Genomic DNA, 20699 nt, shown 5'->3' on the forward strand with positions numbered 1-20699 from the left:
TACGCTCTCTTTTTCCATCATCTTCTCTGTTTAAGATACTCTGAGGCTTCTTAAAAGTCCTCCTCCCTCCTCTTAACAGCTGTTCCCCTGAGGAGCTCTCTTAAGGCCAAAGATGCTTTGCGAATGGTTTGTTTTTATCTTATTAAGGGAAAATTCTCATTTCTCATTTCCACTCATAATACCACTGCACTAAACTCACTTCTAGACAAAGAGTCCGACATGTTTGTTGACTCACGCCGATGTTGCCAGCTAATGATTTAAGTCTCAAAAACCTTTACAGTCAAAACGCTACACAGATGTAAAAAAAAAAAACACAAACATTTAACCCAAAAAGACGTGATAATATAAAAAGCAAACTAATTATTTTACATCTTTGCCTTTGTTTTAAGCTCTAAGCGAGTGTTGTGGTATCAGCACTCCGTATCATGGGTACTCAAGAGTGAAAACAAAATCTGATAAAAGTCTGATAAAAGTGGTATCAACCATCGCTAAAAAACGGTTTTATGACAGTGAAAACCTAATTATAGTGGTGTGTTCACTGCGATGCTCAGCTTACATTTCGACCAAAAGGGGAACATTCAGACTGATGGGCAGAGGCTTTAATATTTCTGAAGAATCTGCAGACAGTCCTCCTCAATACCTTTGACAGTCACGGTTGGCGAGGTTAAAGGTCACATCCACTCGGGTTTTGTCCTGAAGGATTTAGCTTCGGTCAAGCTTTACGGTTTTTACAGCACAATGTTGAACCTTTCATTCATCAGAAGAAAACCAGTCAGAATGAGATTTTTTTTATATCACATATGCGAAGCCGGATGCCTTTAAATTAGTCAAACATGCTGCCGCATCAAGACCAACGAACATCCGCCTGTGCATCTCAATTCCCTCAGCGTTCCTGCATATTTCCACGAGGACCAAGAGCGTTTGAGCCTGATGTGATGTCAATCACCATCTGCCAGTGTCTCATTTTCCAATGAGCCCATAAACATGTCGGTATCTGCGATTGGGCCTCTGCCTCTTACTCTGCAGGGAAACTGATGTCCCTGGGAAGCTATTGATGGATTTGTCTGAGGACGGTTGAGTGTTGATACCAAAGAAAGGCAATGAATTCTGAATGGCTCAGAATGAAGCAAGGGCACCGATGTGGGAGCAAAAAAAAGCAAGAGATGGTTTAAATAGTGGTTTTCAAAAGGTCTGAATTTGCAATCGAGAGAAAGTCAGCTATGAAAAGGGTGAATGACCTAATAAGCTGATCTGTAATGCGCATTTTTCCCCATTGCGGTCGGTGCAGGCGTCATTCATCACTGTCACATGCAGTTTATCTCATCCGGCAGCACGCTGTAAATCGAATTCCGATCACTTCCAGGACTAAAATATGATGTAATTAAGAGAAGCTGGTCTCGCCTTGGGGCTCCTCACAGATTCATTTCAGCCCTAAAAAAGGTTTCAATTTCCGATGTTGCGCTGTGAGTGAGAAGGGCATCAAATTATTTATTCCAAAAGATCAATTCTATAACTCTCAAAGGACCAGTAACTCTGACAGGCAACATGGCTTCACGCATTAAAGCCCAGCACCAGGGTTAAATGAGATGAAACCACCTTCGATTGGATGCACGCCCCGCCCCCTCCCTCTCGCAGCATATTGATAACGTGCACCCCTCAACACACTGAAGTAAGCAGTCAAGTTAAGGACGCAGAGTGGTCCGCCAGCAGCCGGAGCAACTTCTGCAGGACTCTTTGTAGGAGCTATTGGATCATCATAATATAACAGCTGCAGTGATGATGGGGTTCTACATTTGGAGGCTTGCTGGAACTTTGGAGGCAGGAAATAACTTCCGTGGCATTCAGAAAAATGGACATGATTCATTCTATTGAGAGAAAAAGAGGCAACCAAAATTAATTTATCTCTCTCAGGATTCAAAAATGCCTTTTTTTTGTCAAGCCCAGCGACCAGAACCTCCTCTGACTCATGTTCATCCGAGCTTGACCATGTGTGGCCCATTTTTATATAAAGTCACAGCCTAATTGAGATTAAACCACAGTATTTTTTTTTCATCACAGGAGAGATGAATGCAGTGCTGAGGGACATTTCCGAAATTAAATGAAAAATCCCTCAATCCCTTTTTTATTCCCACACACTACCCGGTTCAGGCGCCGCAGCACACATGCTTAAAATGAGCCAATTTGGCGGAGCTGCTGGTAGTAGAAGACTGTGGCGCTGCGAGATGCTTTGCCGATATGACCTTAAAGTAAACTGTGAGGAGTATTGACGCTACAGCTTCATGAGCCATTGTACTTCCAAAAAAGAGGATCAGGTCTGCAGGTGGGAGATGACTTTGAGATCCCGGCATGTGCTTCAAAGCAACTGTCAAACTAAATCACTCAGAGGGATTTTTGAAGGCTTACAGACCCGGTTCACAGCCAGAAGAGACACCGCACTGTGAATTGTGTTGTGACCCTTTGACAACAAGCTCCGTGAGGCTTAGATCCTCACCTTTCTGCTTTACTTTCCCTTCCACGGAGCACGGTGACGGCAATAAAGCGCAACATGGTGACACTCGTCTCGTCATACAGTCAAACAGGGATAGCGGATTTCACTTGTTACATGTCAGATTAGCAGGCATATAAACAGTGTTTAAACATTAGGGCACAAAGTGCACAGATTTATGAAAAACACAATCTTGTCATCTGTTAATCTGGATTTGCTCCTTTTTTTAAAACCACACTCTTTAAGCAATAATCCCCATCAAACAGATCCTGCTCCTCGTTTAGATGATACTCCCACATCTGTCAGTCAAGGCTCAACTCTCGAGCAGGGGCTCCACAACATGCGACAAACAACAAAATTCAAACGCAAATCAATATAGCAAGTTTTCCCCTGTCCCCGTTGGGCTCAGGCGGTGTTTTGGTCCTCCTTGTCTACATCCACCACCTTTATCAGCATCGACAGGGCCGGACTCAGTTCGCACAGGAGCAGATGATACACTTCAAGCGTCACAATTTTACTCCCATAAACAAAAACAAAACCTGCGGACAGTCTGGGATGCGCGCAGACGACGCGCACGCCAGTTTTCAGCATTTGTCAGCACCTACCGTAGTCTCGATCCGTGCCGCCGTCCTCAAAACTTGTCCCCGGACTTGTCCTTCGGTCGCCGGTTTGAGTCCGCTCCGCTCAGCCCCGCGCGCATCCCTCATCTGCCGCTCACCGCGTCTGGCCGCACGCTCGTGGAAGAGGCGGGGCTTTGCCGGCGGAGGAGAGGCTCCGACCAATCAGCGGCCGCCCTGATGCAGCCAATGAAGGGCGAGGAGGCTGCAGCTGCGTTGAGCGGATCTGATGGAATCCGGCCGAAAGTAACATAAACGGCAAGATTACAAATTTAACCTGAAACAGATCTGATGGGAAAGTGGATGGAAGCTAGTTAACGAGAAAAAATACTAATACTAGATACTAAAGTGGAAATATGATTTTTTTTTAAAAGCTGAAATAAAACGTACTAATTATGACACAGGGGACCAGGAATTACCATATAGGAAATCTCAATGACGTGAAACAAAGTCAAAATTATGAGCCAGTTCCCACAGATTTTTTCACATCATCCACTGGAAGATGGTGTCGTAGTTGGGGAGTTAGAGAAACAGACAAAATTGCCCCGCTACAATTTTACTTGAAACAACAGAGAAGAGTCGCTGGATCGGTTTGATCTCCACTTCCATCCCGCAGACACGACTGCAGCGAATGGAATTGATGTTGACAAGTTAGATGTAATTCATTTTGGAGGCGCCACAGATTTTGTAAATGCAGTCTTTGAAAGTGATTCCAGTCTTTATGCCAGGGTCAACACAGAACGATGCTGAACAGGAAACATGACTTCACATGGATGCCTTAGGAGATGGTGGCATTGCAACATCACACAGAAAGAACAATGTTCTCCTTGCGGTGTTCAGACTTACCAAGCCAAGCTTGACGGCTGCCTCACCCCGATCTGGGGGAGGAGAACAAAAACCAGTTGGCGCTGGGCCTATTGGGCTACAATCATCTACTGTGAACAGGGCATAAGAGGGATTGAAGCTGTCTGTGAATCAACAGCAGCAAGATCATAAGATCACTTGGCTCTTGTTCACGCTGCACTTTCAGAGTCATCAGGTCACCGTGCGGTTCACACTACGTGACCCTCTGTCCTCTGGTCGGGAGTCTTGAGGTCTGTGGGGTGTAGCCGGCTGTAGCTCTTTTTTTCCGTCCTCCTGACCCGACTGGATATTTAACATGCTCAATATTCAGTTTGAGTTGAGTAACATAACCGAAGCAGAAAATCTAGGTCCTTGTTCCAGGTCCATAATTGCTTTTATAGCAAAAGAGCTCCGAACAGGTTGAGTGTTTGCTGTGTAGGCTGGTTCTGGTTTGAGGTTGAATGACATTAAAATTGAATTGAAAAGAAAATCCGTTCCTTTTATTCTCCTTTCGTGAGCACTTGACTTAATAGAAGTGTACATGTTGGATGTTAGATGTTGAGCAGTCCACAACGTATTTACATTTTCCCTTAACTTACACTATTTAGAACATGTTTAATCATATAATGACTACCATGGACATTAAGGATTTAAAGGGGTAATGTCTAGGATCGTGGCGCCCAGCTGGCGATCCTGCAGCGAGGCATTTCATGGCCACCGGAGGAGGTGCGTCAGGCAATAATGCCACAGCAGGGTAACACCAGTCTGTATTCTTAAAGCTCAGTGGCCATCAGCTCTATTAGTTTAAGACAGAGGTTTATACACCGTGCACGTCATCTGGGAAATTCAGATTAAACCTTTACGTTCAGTCAGCACAGATATCTAACATGTCTTTTTCACATGGGCGGGCTACGAACACACATTCGTCAAGACAGAGGGTAGCTTTGTCCAGGTCCACAGGGCGCAAAGGTCCTCTGCCTCCCTTCAGATATGAGACTATGTACAAAATGGAGGGTCGCCCGTGAGATGAGCTTGAGTTGTGGACGTGACGGACTCTGTGGTTGTTCGCGCGACCTCATTAAGTTCTTTCAAGGAGGCAAATAGGAACTTTAGTGAGAGTGTATAAAATGTGGAATGTGATGAGCGATTACATAAACCATAACATTCTAATTTAATTTGACAATAACATCTTGATGACCATTTGCTACTCCTTAGTTACTGTCACTGATGTTTTGGTGCACTTTTTCTATATTTTCATGTTGCCGTTCAATGGGTAAACTAGCATAACTCACCTTTATCTAGAATGTGTGCCTGCCACACGATCAAATTTATTACCTAGTCTGACGGCAGGTTAACATCAGCCTCAGGGATGAATGAAATCCACCCATCTGAGGGTTTGGATGAGTAATCACTTAACTGAAAATAGAATGTGCTCAGACTGATGAGGGAACAGTAGTTCTGGACACTCACAGTGTCCTGTTTTACATGTCACTGCACGTGTGTGAGCAGCAATAAAATCTTATTGCGCTGGAATAATCAGCTTTTGTGTAACATCTCTGTATTGTCTGAAGAAAAAAAAACAGGATTAAAGACTTGTCTAAAAAGTTGTGTGAGAAGTAACAATCCCGTCCTAGTCCTGTCCACTAGTTCTGGGTGTGATGGTTTCCAGGCCTTGGACCCAAGGTTGCAGTCTCTGATCCAGTTTCATTCTCTGACAAATGCAAATAAGGCCGGACATCTGCCATATGGCCATTTTCTGTTCCCAAATGAAGTCTCAGTCTGGCAGGGCCCCACTGGCAGTGTTCACAGCATCCATGAAACAGCCAACAAGATCTTTGGATCATTGCTTGTTTTGCAAGCTTGAGGCAAAATCTTCTTTTTGGGAAAATATGGCACTGCATCAACTGATCGTGACGCCAAATGTCAAGTTTAAACTAGTCATGTGCATTGATGGGCTGGCCTTGGTTCATTTGAACAACAGCTGTGGTAAACGCGCCTAACTCGAACCCTAAAACCCTTAAACCCTAAAACCTTAGAACCACGGTACTGAGCAGAGATCTCACTTTGCTGTTCAAGGAACGCTGCCGCTTCAGCCAAATCAGTTTGATTTTTCCGGCTGAGCCTCTTTGTTCTCAGAATCATTTCCAGGAAGTTCTTGCTCAATATAATTGCATGGGAATTTATGACCAGATCCAGTTATTCATTGCTTGTAAAGTTATGTATAAAGTGGAAAATTTACAATCCATCTCTGTTTTGAGCTTCTGTGCTCCAGTTGTTGTGCTTCTTTACTGATAATCAAAAAATGTTTGGTTTCATAATTATGACTTTTTTATGTCTTAATCGTGAGTTTTTAATGTCATGATTTCATGATTTCATGATTATGACTTATCTCAAAAACGTTTATTTTTGTTTACTGGCAGGAATGGGCTTCCATAGGGAGAGACGCCGGTGAAAAAACTTACATTTGTTTGTTTTTCTCACAGTTGTGTTAATTCCTTTGATAATACATTTGAGTTAATTGCTCTTTAATCTTTATGGAGATCATTTAATCAGTGGATTCATCTAAAAATAATCTTTTTCCAAGTAGTAGTAGAATGTAAAACACAGTATTGTGTGGATATACAATGTGGTGTAGTTTAGTATTTTAATATTTTTCAATGACTTTCAAATGTCACTGTAGAGATTCTGTATTCATTTTGCAAACCTGCTTTTCATTGTTTTGACCCATTTTGGAGACAATTACCTGAAAGACTCCTTATTAGTGTGCAGCATGTCCAAATAGTCGATAGTCTTCTGAAGCTACTGACTTGTTCTGAAGTTCCCCAGTTCTGCTGGTTGAAGTGAAGCCTGACAAAACTGTCACGGACGCCAGTAGTAGATGTGATGTTTTATGGACGTCTTGAGAGCCAAAAAGCAGCCTCAACGGCAGCTGTCTGAGTGCGTGACTGGTGGGTAAAGCCATTACAAATTAAAGAAACTGCAACCACTTTGGACTGTCAATGTAGATGTACCATCATAGGAAAAATAAGCCAGTGACAGAAAGATGCACAACGGCACTCCAGGAAAGACGGAGCTGTCCACAAAAGGTGCATTAGCGAAATGCAGCAAGACCCGTCACTTAGTTGTATCTGGTGTAATTAACATGGCAGCATGGCCTCTTCGCAGTCAATTATTGTAAGTGTCGAACTGTAACTGGGAAAAAAAAAACAATTTGTCAGAAGTGACAAAGAGACTCTGATTAGAAAATATGTTGCTCCTGCAACCGGCCGTTCAGAGGAGATCAATACAGCGATCGAGAACTCTCAGCTGGGCTGTCCTATTACAGACCCTGCTTACTGATTAAAAAGTCATATTGTGTGATGTTTAAAAGCTTTATTTCAACCACAGCAGTGAGATAATGAACGAGGGAAACCTCTTTATCCGGAAACAATAGAAAGTTGGCTTCCGCTCAGTCAAAGAAAGAAAAGAAATTGGCTGTTAAAGCACATAGCTGAGTTGTTTGAAAATATTTCCTAGATTTCTGCACACCAGGTGCATTCAAAGACATCAAACCGATGCGTACTGATTATAGCAGAAACGTTCAACCGGAGCAGTTTGTCTCTCCATGGACATAGATCTGAAGGTATTGGCTGATTATGATGTAAATGGGATAAATTCATTTGTGGTCACTGTCGTCATCATCGTAGCATCTGTTCCTCTTGATCTGCTCCTCTGCCGTCAGCTCCTCGTCATCTGCCCACGTAAAAGCTCCGTCTCCAGCGTTTACGCTGCCTCCTCTCGCCACTGTCTCAAAATCGAAAAGGTCACCCAGCGCCGACCCCCGAGGCGTCTCCTCTGCAGATGGACCGAAGATGTCGGATTTCAGATCAGATAGCAGGCTGGAGCTGCTGGTGCTCAAGCCTGCAAAAACGTCTTCGAGGAAGCTGGATGTGCAGATCTTTGGCTCGCCTGCCTCACAGCTGAAAGCTCCCTCTTCCATCGCTGGAAAGAAATGGCAGTCTGAGCGGCAGTCTGTGTCTTCTGTACATTTGGCACCCGATGGCATGCAAGCATCATGACTCTGTGTCAGTGGCAGCACTTCGCTTGGCATCCTTCTCGTTTCGTTACTGTGAGCAGCTGGTGAGAGAGCTGCTGCGGGCGTCACGACGACGGGCTGCTTTTCCTTCCTCTCATCGTTACTAAACCCTAAGCAGATTCGATTGCTATGCATGGTCCAACCATTATTACTGTCATCATCCTTATTATTACTGTTGTTATTATTATTGGAATTTGGGTTCTCTGTCAGCTCTGTATCGTCTCTTATTGTGACCTTTACCGCCTCCTCTTTGTCTGCCCTACCATTACCTTCTTCATCAACATTCTCTTGACTCTTCTTATCTTCTGCAATCTCTATTTTCCTGTCATCTCCATTTATTCCTTCTTCCAGCCTTCCTACGTTGTCCTCTCCTTCATCTTTCGTACATTCTTTCACTCCAGGCTGCACGTCAGAGTCCATTTCACGGCCAGCTTGTGTCCCCTCCTCAGCGCCGCTGTGTGACTCCTCAGGTTCCGGAGTGACAGTTGCCGCCTCCCCGCTGACCTCTTCAGGTTTTCTCTCCGTCTCTGTTAAACGTGCATTCTGGTGTGCTTCATGAGCCTCCTGCAGTCTGTTTTGCGCTTGTGCAACAGGGATGTCAGCACCCTTTATTGGAGGTTTCACAGGTTGGTTTAGGGATTCGCTTTCGTCGGCTAAGCCCTCTTTAGGGGGCCATGATGGCTTAACCACCTTCAGCTCCTCTTCGATAGTGAAAGATTTCTTTGGGGAATCCGACTGAGGAGGCCACACAATGGAAATCTTGCTACAGGGCTTTCTGTTGTCATCCACACATTTGTTTATGTCCTTATCTGGAGATGGTAATGTACTCCGAGCGACACTGGAATAACTGGAATCTGTGACTTTCTTTTCAAATGATTTGACTTGTGTCTTTTCAGATGAATTTTTATTACCCCATTGTTCTTTGTGTGGCTTCTGTCCAAATGCTTCATCATAATTTCCTTTGGACTTGAATAGTTGCTTATAGTGTGGCTTGCAGTACATCCGTCCATGGAGAGAGGCATAGTTGCCAAGGCTGTTTCAAAAAAGGAAACAAAAAAGCTTAATTTGTGCTAAGAAAAAGCGAAAAAAAAATGCTGACGCTCTGTAAACCAGTAAAGCTTCACCTTAGCTTGCCTCTGCAGTGTTCGCAGCGGAAGCAGCTTTTATGGAAGCTTTGTTTGTCTGCAATCAGCGACTCCATGGGGTAGACCCTCTTCCGACATGCCCTGCACAGTTCGGACTCTGGAACTCGAATTTTCTGCAAGATAAAAATAGCAAGCCACAATTTACATTGCTGGTCTGGAACGGGCTAATAAATCCTTTCTAAATTCCCTGAACAGTGCTACTTGGAACAATTGAGATTTGGTCTAAGACTCAAAATCACATGGTTCCTTCCAGATAACTTGATTAGAAGATGACCAATCGCAACTAACAACACAAAAGATTAGTCGTGTTATGCAGTGTGTGATAGAAAAAACCTTTCTGTGTAAACTCGGAACAATCGTATCAGCGATTTAAGGAAACATCTGAAATGGCAACGACAAGTCAGCATTGTTATTTCTCAATTTGCTACTACCGGTAATTTCTCTTTTAGGTCTCGTAACGTCAGACATTTGTCCTTTGTGATCTCATTTGTGTTTGCAAACACATGTGAACTGGCAACCCGGATGCCGAGACACCACTGACTTGATGATTGGTGGAGGGCGGAGCAACAGACCAACACACCAAACGAAAACATCAACATTATTTACAGGCTGACACTAGAAAAATTAGAACATTTTGGCTAAGCTACAGCTGTCAGCAGTCTGTTGACATTCAGGGCCATTCAACTTTTTGCCACGCCGCATGAGTATCACACAAACAGCAAGAATCCATGAACATGTTACATCATTGCCAGTTTAGTGCAACTGTAGGTATCCGGACATGAATAAACAGTGTTAATGCTTTTCTTTCCACAAGAGGCAGCTGGTGTCTTCAAATACACAAAGCACGTCAAACACACCATCTCATCTGTTTAGTATCCTCATGCCGTGCAGCTCGGTTACCCGTCACAACAGTCTCCTGTTGATGTGTTACGATCTGTGAAGTCCGCTGCTCCGTCACGCTGAAGCCTAGGTTCTGGAAAACTCCTTGGCTCTGTGCCCACGACTGCTGGAAGTTTCTCAACAGTTCCTCGGTGGAGGCATCTGCAGGCACGGCTTCCACGTTGCCCCTCACCACATCAGCATAGGACGGAGGGTTAACGTGGGTCAGGGAGGTCCCCGAATGCACCGCATTCCTCGCCCCCCTCGTGATGTTTCCGAAATCGTCGATGCTGCAGAAATGCTCGTTGACCGCTGTTGTTTCAGAGTGACCGGCCGGCTCGGAATATACGGACTCGGATTCTCTTCTCTCTATCTGTTCTCTAAGGTCTCTAGCTGCCTGGGAGCTGTGCTCACCCGTCTCAAACACATCCTTTATTGCTTTAACTGTGAACATCGGGACGTCTTCTGTTCTGGGAGTTTGCGGGTTGGTCTCTGCATCTTCTGTGTCACTTCCCAGCCTCTCTGAAATCACAATAGGCTCTTTTCTGGTGTAGACTTGAGGCTGTGGGGATTCAAATCGATTAACTAGCTTAGACAAGTCAACTCTGGGGAGGTCCTCTTTTAGAAGGTCTATCAGCACATTTCCTTCCTCAATGTCAGGCGCCAAACGCTCGGGAATATCAATGGGGTCCTTTCGGATGTACACCTTGTTGACCTCAGCCTTGTGTGCCTCCTCAAAGAAAGACTTTTTGTCCTTCACGGTGGCCATGGAGTCCACCATTTCTGAAACATCGGTCCGTTCTCGCTCATTTTCTTCTGCGTGAGTCTCCCTGTGGCCGAATGTCATTGACTGCTCTGTGTCTGCTACAAAAGGCTCCAGAACCACCACGGGAGGTGGAGGAGTCACACCGTGGCTAACATTTGCAGCGCTATCTTTCGGTTTCATCGGCTTCTCTGATCGGCTGAGGGTGGGAGAAGGGGTGGCTCTGCTGAAGGAGGGCGTGGGCGTGAATGATTTACGAGGAGGAGGCGTCCCAACTGATTTGTAGGGTGGCGGAGTCGCCCGGACCGGTGAGTCCACTTTCCTCGACTCGATGCTGATAAAAGTGGGTGACGGAGAGCGAATGCTCATTAACGGGGAGGACACTCTTGGATCCGCCTGCTGGTGCACTCTGCACTGCTGAAGGGACTGTTTCTCCTCCAAGACCTTTATTTCAGTTTTAGAGGATCCAATGCTGATCTTTGATAGTGTCGCTCCACTGAGAACTTTCTTTTCCAGGGTTAGAGGAGCTGGTGGGGGTGGCAGTGGTTTTTCCTGTTCCGTTTCCTGATTTTCCATGGCCGTCAGGTTGTCAGCTAAAACTGGAAGCTTCGCCTGCACGATTCTTTTCACATAGCCCATCATTTCTTTCAGCTTTTTATTACTTTGCTTTTTAGCAATTTCACTTAAGTTCTTTTTTTCCTCCAGGCCCATCACCCAGTCAGGGATTTGAGTTATAATCATCATGACAGTGCTGGGGTCTACTTTGCCTGGCGTGCCCTCGAGCTCTTCAATGTGTTTGAGCAGATTCTGTATCACGTTATATTTCTCTAAATCTGTGATTTCTTCTGAATTAACCCTGTCTTTACGGACAATTTTCCCCTTTCCTTTCAGAGACATTTCCTTAGGCCCATCTTTGGACTTTGCTGCCTTTATTTGCATTTTATTTGATTCTGCTGCTTGTAGCGTTATTTGCCGCGTGTGCATCTGCACAGCTTCCTGCCGCTGATGTTCCTGCTGCACCACTCTCTCAGTCACCGCCACCTCCTTGTGTTCCGTCTTCATGCTCTGCTGGCTGTGAGAGACAGATACATGGCTGTGTCCTTGATGAGCTGCTGCATTTGTTATCTTTGCCATCTTAGGCATTAAAGCGGTAACTGATGGTGACGGGTTTGCCTTGGTCTCATTCTTGGACACCTTCATTCCCTTTTTCACGTGAAGTTCCAACTCAGCTTCTTTTATGGGAAGTGTCATCTGACTTTTCTTGTTTAGTTTCATTTCAGGTTTCAACTCGGCACTCGCTGATGTCGCCTGACTGTTCTCCACATTCACCTTTGTGTCAGTTCTCTGTGTCACACTGCATTTCCCTTGCTGTAAATGTATTAAACTCTTCATTGATTCCTTTTGTCCCAAAATGCCACATTTATCTTCCTTTTTTTCAGTTGGCACCTTGAAGGTTTTGACCTTAAAGCTTGGAGTTACTTTGGGAATTTTACTGGGTTGGAACTGGGAGGAACTGATTTTTCCCTGGTGTGTGAGGGGCAGGTTTGTGTTCTGTGTGTCTTCAGATTTCTGTGCCTGGCTCTGAAACAGCCCATTTTCCAGGACGGTGCTCTGTGCAGCAGTGATGGACTTGGTGCTAGATTTCTTAATAAACCGCTGCTGTTCTGAGACTGAGGAAGTGACAACACTTGAGCTGGAGTGCACATCGTTGTTTGAAACCTCATAATGGGGGGAAAGCACAGGCTGATTCTCTGGTGTAGTCTGACACTTTTTAACATCGGCTGAGGTCAGCGTTTTTTCACAGGATTGCTCGCTTGAAATATGCTTTTTATCTACAGACACACTGGAAGATGCGGGGACTGATTTCTTATTTGCCGGTGGAGCTAAAGGCTTGCTCATAGGGATCTGGGAGGCAGCTTTCTTTGTAAGCATTTCTTGAGCTGATATAGCCCCTCTGGAAACTGTTTTTGTTTCTTCCATTGCAGCTTTTGTCACTTCAGTGACCACATCTTTCTCTGTGTTCTGTGCTGCACAAAGATCAGCACTTGCAGCGCAGGGAAGTATATTAATTGGAGGGGAAATGGGAGTTGTGACAGTGCTTGTTTCTGTTTTTTCTTTCTCCATTTTCTGCTGGCGGTACCTTTCCTCTGCCAGCATGAGGGGTGTTTTAAATTTGCACGCGTACGGTCTCGGCTTTGATGCAGGTACCGGTTCGGGAGTTGGGGGAAGTTTTATGGGAGGCACAAATACTTTTTTGGGAGGTTTTGGGCTTTTCCCCTGCACTGGTTTTGCAACTGGGGTGTTTTTCGTCACAACCTCAGATTCGGTTTGATTTACGGTTTCAATCTGCTGTACTGACTCCTTTTTCTCTTCAACTTTAGTTTCCTTTTTGCAGACTGTTGATGTGGTAGATGCCTGATCAGAGCGGAGCTGTGACAGTGCAGGAGTTGGCTGCTTTCTCTGCCATTTGGGTGTGCAGTGCACAGGCTGCTTCTGTGTCTCCGGTGGTTGAGGCACTTTGAATAAAGGCCTACTGGCGGGCTTTGTAGGAGTGAGTCGAGGCATTGCATTAAGTTCTTGCTGTGAGGGAGGCGGAGGGAGAAAATCTTCAGACAGTGTAGGAGGTGGTGGTGGGAAGAATTCTACCTCACCCTCCATGGGAAGAGGAGGTGGCGGAGGGGGCAGGTCGATGTCCTGCCTCATAGTAGAAGGCTGAGAGGACGTTGGGCTCTCGAGCACGGGCGGTGGTGGTGGAGGGAGGGAGAGCTCGGACTCAGAGGGCGGAGGTGGTGAAGATGGAGGCGGGGGGAAATGAATCTCTGGCTTTGGCTTTGTAATCACACCTTTCCTCATCATATCAAGATTACGGTACTCGCTCTTCATATTTTTGAAACTTTGTTTTTCAGTGAAAGCTTTCTTTTCTGTGTGTTTTTGAGACATTTGCTCTGACACTGTGACATTTTCCTTATGCCTGACACTTTTCTCAATCACTGTCGTCTGCACCTGCTTCACTGTCTTTGTCTCGCATATTTGCTTGTTTGAAATATTCATCTGTGATGTATTTTGAACCTCTTGAACCAAATTCCCATCAGTGCTTTTAGACTGCATTTGATCGTGGATGGGAATTGGCTTATTTTTTCCCGCGATGCGTTTAGCAACTTGAATTTTCTGTGGAGGTGGTGCTTTCAGTTGCTCTTCTTTTATGCTCTTTTTTTGTGAAACCCCAGTTGTATTGTGTGCTTTGGCTATAGTAACAGCGCAATCCTCTTGGGTTGTTACTTGTGTTTTCACCGATTTCCTTTCGTTGTGCCTCTGCGTGTGCTCGTGTGACTCACTGCTCTGAGAAAGGTTTTTCACAGCGGGGGCTGGATTGCCTGCCACACTCTCACTCTTTGCTTCATGTAAGTATTCATGCCCCACTTGCTTTACAGTTGATGGATTTCTCACAGGCACTTTTGCTTTCTTTGGGGGATGCATGCGTTTTGGATTTGAGTGCTGTTTTCTTTGCATTAGGCATTTTATGGCCCCTTGAACATCGCCTTTAACTACTTCCTCTTTTTCCACTTGTGTTGTTTCCCCCCCGTCTGTTGTGGTTGGTTCTAACAGGAGCTGGATGGTGCCTTTAACATCCCCTTGTTCGCTAACTTGATGTTGATACAGCTTTTTCTCGCTAGATAGCTCATGTAAACTTTGCATGGCAGTGAGGATATCACCTTTGACTATGTCCTCTTTTTCAACCTCTTTCACAACTTTCTTTGCCTCCTCAAGGGATTTCAGTGTCCCTTTGACATCGCCTGCCACTAAATCCTCAATAGTAGCTTCCACACTGCTGCTCACAGATTTCTCTAGTGACTGAAGAGCACCTCTGATGTCTCCCCTGACAATTTCAGGCTTTTCCATTTCTTTGGCCTGATGTTGAGCCTCTTCCAGACACTTCAAAGTGCTCGGTATGTCTCCTTTCACCACCTGCTCTTTCTCTATTACTACTTTCTGGTTGATAGCTTGGGTCAGTGAATCCAGGGCTGCACATAGGTCACCTTTAACAATATCCTGTTTCTCTAAGTTTTTGTAGGTAACAGCAGGCTCAGTTATAAAGACTTTGACAGTGTTGTGTACATCACCAGGAACAATGTCATCCTCTGCTACGGTGCGACCAATCTCCTGCTGATTCTTCCGCAGCAATATTTTAGTCCCTTCTATATCACCGCCAATAATGTACTCCTTTTCCACCTTTTCCTGGGACTCATCGGGTTCACACTGAAGCTGCTTCAAGTAATCCAAAGCTCCAGACTCAATGCACGTCGAATAAAAGCTGACGTTACCCCTTTCCATGTCTCCCACCCTTATTTTTTTACATTCATCTTCCGCTGTGCTGGATAGCAGACGGTGCAGTGTTCTGCTGACATTGCCGTGAATGATATCCTCCTTTTCCACGCAAGTGGTCTCTCCTTTATTTAAAAGTGAATAGACAGTCATTTTAACGTCTCCTTTCTCATCCTCTTGAATTAAAATGCCATGCTTGGAGGAACCCTCGTTCCTGAGAAGACTACTTATGGCCTCTTGAATGTCACCGGCAATAATTTCCTCTTTCTCTATATTGATCCCCCTTTCCTGGTTGAGAAGTTGCTTCACTGTATTGTTGACGTTCCCCCGCTCCTCCTTGTCAATAGTTATCCCCTTTTCAGAGATCTCCCTGCGGGTCAGGAGGTTCATCATTATGTTGCTCAGATCTCCTCTAATAATCTCTTCTTTCTGGATTTGCGGAGCCTCCTGGTTCATTAGTTTATACTTTGCCATGCGAACATCGCCGATCTCATCGGCCTCAATTAGGATGCCCTGTGAGTCGACCATTTTCTGACAGTAAAGCTCCTCAAGTGTCTCTTTGATGCTTTTGCCAATTATTTCTTTCTGTTCCGCCTTGGTCTCATTGAAATCGTGGAAAGGAGTAGTTTCAAATAGCCACGTTGTTGTCTTGACGTCGGCCTGTGGGATTTCCTCTTTTGTGACGACGATTTCTGTGCCATCACTGTCTTTGATACTGTCAAGGGGCTGCTTCTCAAAGAGCCACACAGACTGTTTGACATCCCCTTTCATTACCTCTTCTTTTGTCACTGTCTCCATGCCATCATACTCCACTCCTTTGCCATGGATCTCGTCAATTGTGCGGGTTTCAAACATCCAAGTGGCAGATCTTACGTCTCCTTTATGGATTTCGCTCACACTTACAGTTCTAATGTACTTTTGAGACATTTCGTCACTCTCAAAACGCTCTTTGCTGGACTTCACGTCACCACCCTGGATGTCTGCGACCGTTTTTGATCTGACTTTGATTTCATCTGTAATTTCGTCGAGTGGTTGCGTTTCAAACTTCCACCTTGCAGAGCTGACGTCTCCTTTATTTATGCCTTCCTCAGTCACAGAATTAATTACATAAACCTCCTCTGAATCTCTGATTGAATCCAGCGGTTTGGTCTCAAACAGCCACCGGGCCCCCACCACATCTCCTCTCATTATTTCCTCCTTGGTAACCGTAGTTACTTCATGGTAGTGGCCTTCTTTGTCCCTGATGGCATACAGCGGCTGATTTTCAAACATCATCGTATAGTTTTTCACGTCTCCTTTCTCTCTCTCATCCCTAAATATACTGGTGAGTTTAGACATATCAGAGGATTCCTCTTTAATCTGATCCAGTGAATATGTCTCAAAAATGAAGCGGCCTTTGTCGACGTCGCCCCCCTGTACGTCGGTGACGGTGCGAACATCCCTCGCCTCTTCCCGGATTTCATCCATTGGCTGATTCTCAAACATCCAGGTGCAGTTGACCACGTTTCCCCTCTGGATGTCCTCCGCCTGCTGCAGCTTTAATCGTTGCATCGTTTCCTCAGAAGTGGAGCTCATGATATCAGAGGAGCGATTCTCAAAGATGTACTTCATCCTAGAAACGTCGCCCGACTGGATATTAATTTCCGTAACCTTCCTAAAGGAACTGCTGTCCTCGCCCGTAATGTTTTCAAGATTCTCTGTCTCAAACAGAAAGCGAGCCAGTCTCACATCTTTCCCTTGGATATCTTCCTCCTTTACAGTGCAGGTTTTGAGGATGGTCTCAGACTCTGTATGATCCCGTATGTTGTCGAGTGTTTGCGTCTCAAAGAGCCAGGTGCAGGTTTTGACGTCACCTTTTGCCACTTCCTCGATGTCAGCCTCATTCTTTTCCACCTTGTCATACAACCCATCCAATGGGCGGGTCTCAAATAGCCACCTACAAGTCTTCACATCCCCTTTCTCAATTTCAGTGCCTTCCTTAATTTCATGTTCTTCATCCTCAAAATTATTAAAATATTTAATAGCATCCAGCTGCTGTGTTTCAAACAACCACTTTGCAGTTTTGACGTCCCCCGACTGGACTTCCTGCTTAGATATTCCTTTTATGATTTGGAATTTATCGATGCTTTCATCAAACTCATCAATGGGACGAGTTTCAAACATCCATCTGCAACTGTGCACATCTCCCTTCACAATCTCCTCACGCCTCACTGTCTTTAACTCATGGTAATGGCCAGAGCTGTCTTGCATAGCGTACATCGGGGTGGATTCAAAAAGCTCTCTGTTGGATTTGACAGAACCACTCGTGACACCTTCAACATGGATTCTTTGTGTTCCTTCGCACTTGCTTAAATCCATACTTTCAAACCTTTCTTTATAATTGGTCACATCTCCTTTGTCCAGAGCTTCGACATTCACAGTCCTGATGATCTCTTTCTTCTCCTCCCGTATATTCTCAAGTGGCTGGCTTTCAAATACCCATTTTTGATGCCTCACATCACCCTTTTCTTCTTCAGATGTCACCATTTTCTTGAGCTTTCCCACTTCTAAAAGGTCTTTCAGGTTTTCCGCAGGTGCAGATTCAAACAAATGTTTTGCTGATCGAACATCGCCCCCTACAATCTCCTCTGTAGTTACAGGCCTCGCGTTGGCATTGTCCTTCAAAGTATCCATAGGCTGCGTCTCAAATACCTGACAGTGCTTCTTCACATCGGCACCAATTATCTCTTCCTTCTGTTTCCTGGAACTCTCCCACTCCTCATCATTGATCGTGTCAAGAGTCTTTGTCTCAAAAAGCCACGTACCTCTGTTTACGCCACATTCGACGCTGTCCTCCATTGAAATCCCACATATAAGTTTTACCTTTGCAGGATCTTTGTTTATCATATCAAGGGGCTGTGTTTCAAACATCCAGCGCGATGTCTTAACGTCTCCCTTCTCAGTCTCTTCCCTGCGGACAGTGGTGACCTCCAACATCTCTCCTGAGTCACCCCTGATCACACACATTGGCTGTGTCTCAAACTTGCGCGTGGTGGTTTTCACGTCCCCCTTGATTTCCTCAAGCTCGGACTTCAGGTTCAGAAAGTGGCTCTCCTTGATTGTTTCAGTTTTGCCTAAAGAATCCAGATGCTGGGTTTCAAAGAGGTATCTAGCGGTCTTCACATCTCCACCGGCAATGTCTCGGGTGACAACAACATCTGCTTCCTGCTCGTCCTCATGATAGATCTTATTCAGACAATCAAGTGGCTGTGTCTCAAAAAGCCACGTTGCGGTGCGCACATCTCCTCTGGCCATAGCAGCTGACTTTTGCGACTCCTCGGCCTCGCCAGCCGTGTCCGTCCCCAGGGCATCCATAGGCTGAGTTTCAAAGATCCAAGCCGTGTACTTCACATCTTTACCAGCGATGATTTCCTGATGTGCAATGCTCTTCCCCTCGCTCTCATCTGGACTTTCATCCTTGATTGTATCCAGAGGCTTGTTTTCAAACATCCAGCGCACAGACTGAACTTCACCTTTGAGAATTTCCTCCCATTCCACAGAGTCTCTGTCAGGACTCGAACACGGACTATTGCAATCGTTTTCAAACATGTAACAAGCCTGCTGAACGTCCCCCATTTCCTCGCATTCCATTTCTGCTTCGCCGAGCTCACTCAGGTAATCGGCTTCCAGATTCTTGCGGACCTCTGGATGAATATGTTTGTAGAGGCGCTTTAGTTCAGCCTTACCCTTGCTTTTAAAGTGCTGCTCCCTATTAATTGCTTGCCTGTGCTGAGAGGCTGATTCCTGGGACCTAGAAGCACTGGATTGCAGAGTCTCCTGCAATACGTGTGCAGGTGGGGGTGGGAAATGTTCTACCTCTTCATGAGCCGCTGCTGATCCCGAAGTAAATGACGAGGCCATGGTTGTCTTTGAGGCAGCAGAAGTTTCATAGTTTGTGACTGAAGATTTTGAGGTGTTCAATGGAACCCATTGAAACTGGTCGAAATCCAAATCAACCTAAGGTTTGTAAGCAATTTAGGTTAATTTCACATTGATAAAATGGGGGGGATTAACAAAGTTAATTATATAATTATGAACACATTTTCTGTCAAACCAGGATGATTTTCTAATTACAAGTTAGATTCCAGCTCAGATGCTGTCATTAAGAGCAGTCTGGCACATATGAGTTCTGTTTCAATCTGCCATTTTCTTTTTCACCCTGGGAAAACCAAACCAGTTTATTCTTGGTCCACCTGCTGCATTTGCATTTTGCATCATGACATCATGATGTGTCCTCACCATCTAAAAAACCCAAACTAGCATCTAGTTTCCCAGACAGCATTATTACCTTGATTTCCTTGGCTGATGCAGCTTCCTCATATTGCTGCTTCAAAGCCTGAGCAGAGACATTTGGTAGGTCCTCTCCTCCAACGAGCATAACTGAATTAGACACAAAAACAAGGCTGCCTCATTAAGTCATTCACAGTGAGGAAGCTCAGGGGGATTGCAGAGGGAAATAAATCATTTCATTAAAAAAAAAAATCTGAGTAGTTTTCATTTTCGCAAACCACGCAGCAGTGATTGCCCACTTTCCATTATCTGAGATTTTACCTTCCTGACATTTCCCTGACTAGATCTGTTACTGTGCATAGAAGAGGAAATCATCTGAAGTCATTTCCATAGCTCATCCTTTATTCATCAGTCGTTAAAATAATCATTAATATACAGAACATAAGAGGACTGTGATAAAGTGAGCAAATTACAATATAAAAGGAACGAGCAGAATCACCTGTTTCATTGCAATGGTTCCCGTAAGTGGCGGCCACATTGTTATGATGTACTCGTTCATCTTGGATCATCTGTTAGTAGACAGTAGAAACCCATTATTTCACTGGCAATTGCAGTACAGTTTCCAACTGTTTTCAATCAGTGCAAAAGTTAAGACCTAGCATGAGGCTAATTTCCTATATAGGGCACATTATGTGCACGAAAACTGGAGATTTGAGATGACGTTCATTAGCAAGATGACACCATACTGATGAAGACCCGCAGTGACTGGAAGAGCCGGTACCTCTTGTTGGTCGTGAAAGAGCGCTGTGGTGGGGACAGCATCTCTGGCACAACTTCTCACCGTCACCTGTGAAGAGGAGCTCCTCTTCTCCTGTCGAACACAGAGAAATGATTGTGGGCAGTGAGAAAATCTTATCTCAAAGGGTGAAATGAAACCCTGACATGTTTCCAAACAAATGTCTCTTTCTGGCAGAGCTGCTGTTTACGATATTGATTCTGAGATCCAGCCAAAATTTCAGAGCTGAAGACAAAAATGCTATACACAAAACAGCCCAAAAAGAAAGCCCAAAATTGGATGCAGTAATATCTGAGCCTTTTTCAATACTCACCATCATGAAAGATATGAAGCAGGCTGTAAGTGTCCAGTCTTTATAGCAGAGCAACGTATTTTATAATGTATAAGCTTTTTTAATGTAAAATCAGCACTGCTGGACCTGATGTGACATCAACTTCCCCTCTCAAATCTCCATGTAAAATTTAGTATTCAGCAGGGCCCTTGTGCACCCAATGAATCCACTCC

The 20699-nt window shown here is 44.9% G+C and overlaps 2 protein-coding genes across 7 annotated transcripts in view; both read right to left on the minus strand.

Annotated features, from left to right (window-relative positions):
- LOC130522782 (beta-1,3-galactosyltransferase 1-like) overlaps positions 1-3214 on the minus strand; it is a 69855-nt gene extending 66641 nt beyond the window's left edge. For 4 of the 5 annotated variants that reach the window (XM_057027495.1, XM_057027496.1, XM_057027498.1 and 1 more), the window contains exon 1: positions 3091-3214. The gene's annotated coding sequence lies outside the window, so the exon portion shown is untranslated. The remainder of the gene's footprint in view (positions 1-3090) is intronic. The other variant, XM_057027494.1, reaches the window with a different exon arrangement.
- Positions 3215-8873: 5659 nt separating this feature from the next.
- Positions 8874-20699, minus strand: part of xirp2a (xin actin binding repeat containing 2a) — a 35063-nt gene continuing 23237 nt past the window's right edge. For both annotated transcript variants that reach the window (XM_057027579.1, XM_057027580.1), the window contains 6 exons: positions 20181-20270; positions 19899-19968; positions 19458-19549; positions 10066-19126; positions 9145-9278; positions 8874-9053 (listed from right to left, as the gene is read on the minus strand). In XM_057027579.1, coding sequence (XP_056883559.1) covers positions 9184-9278; positions 10066-19126; positions 19458-19549; positions 19899-19968; positions 20181-20270 — 9408 coding nt within the window. In that variant the 3' untranslated portion in view covers positions 8874-9053; positions 9145-9183. The remainder of the gene's footprint in view (positions 9054-9144; positions 9279-10065; positions 19127-19457; positions 19550-19898; positions 19969-20180; positions 20271-20699) is intronic.

The sequence above is a fragment of the Takifugu flavidus genome, chromosome 3, assembly GCF_003711565.1.
Source record: "Takifugu flavidus isolate HTHZ2018 chromosome 3, ASM371156v2, whole genome shotgun sequence".
NCBI classification, from domain to species: domain Eukaryota; kingdom Metazoa; phylum Chordata; class Actinopteri; order Tetraodontiformes; family Tetraodontidae; genus Takifugu; species Takifugu flavidus.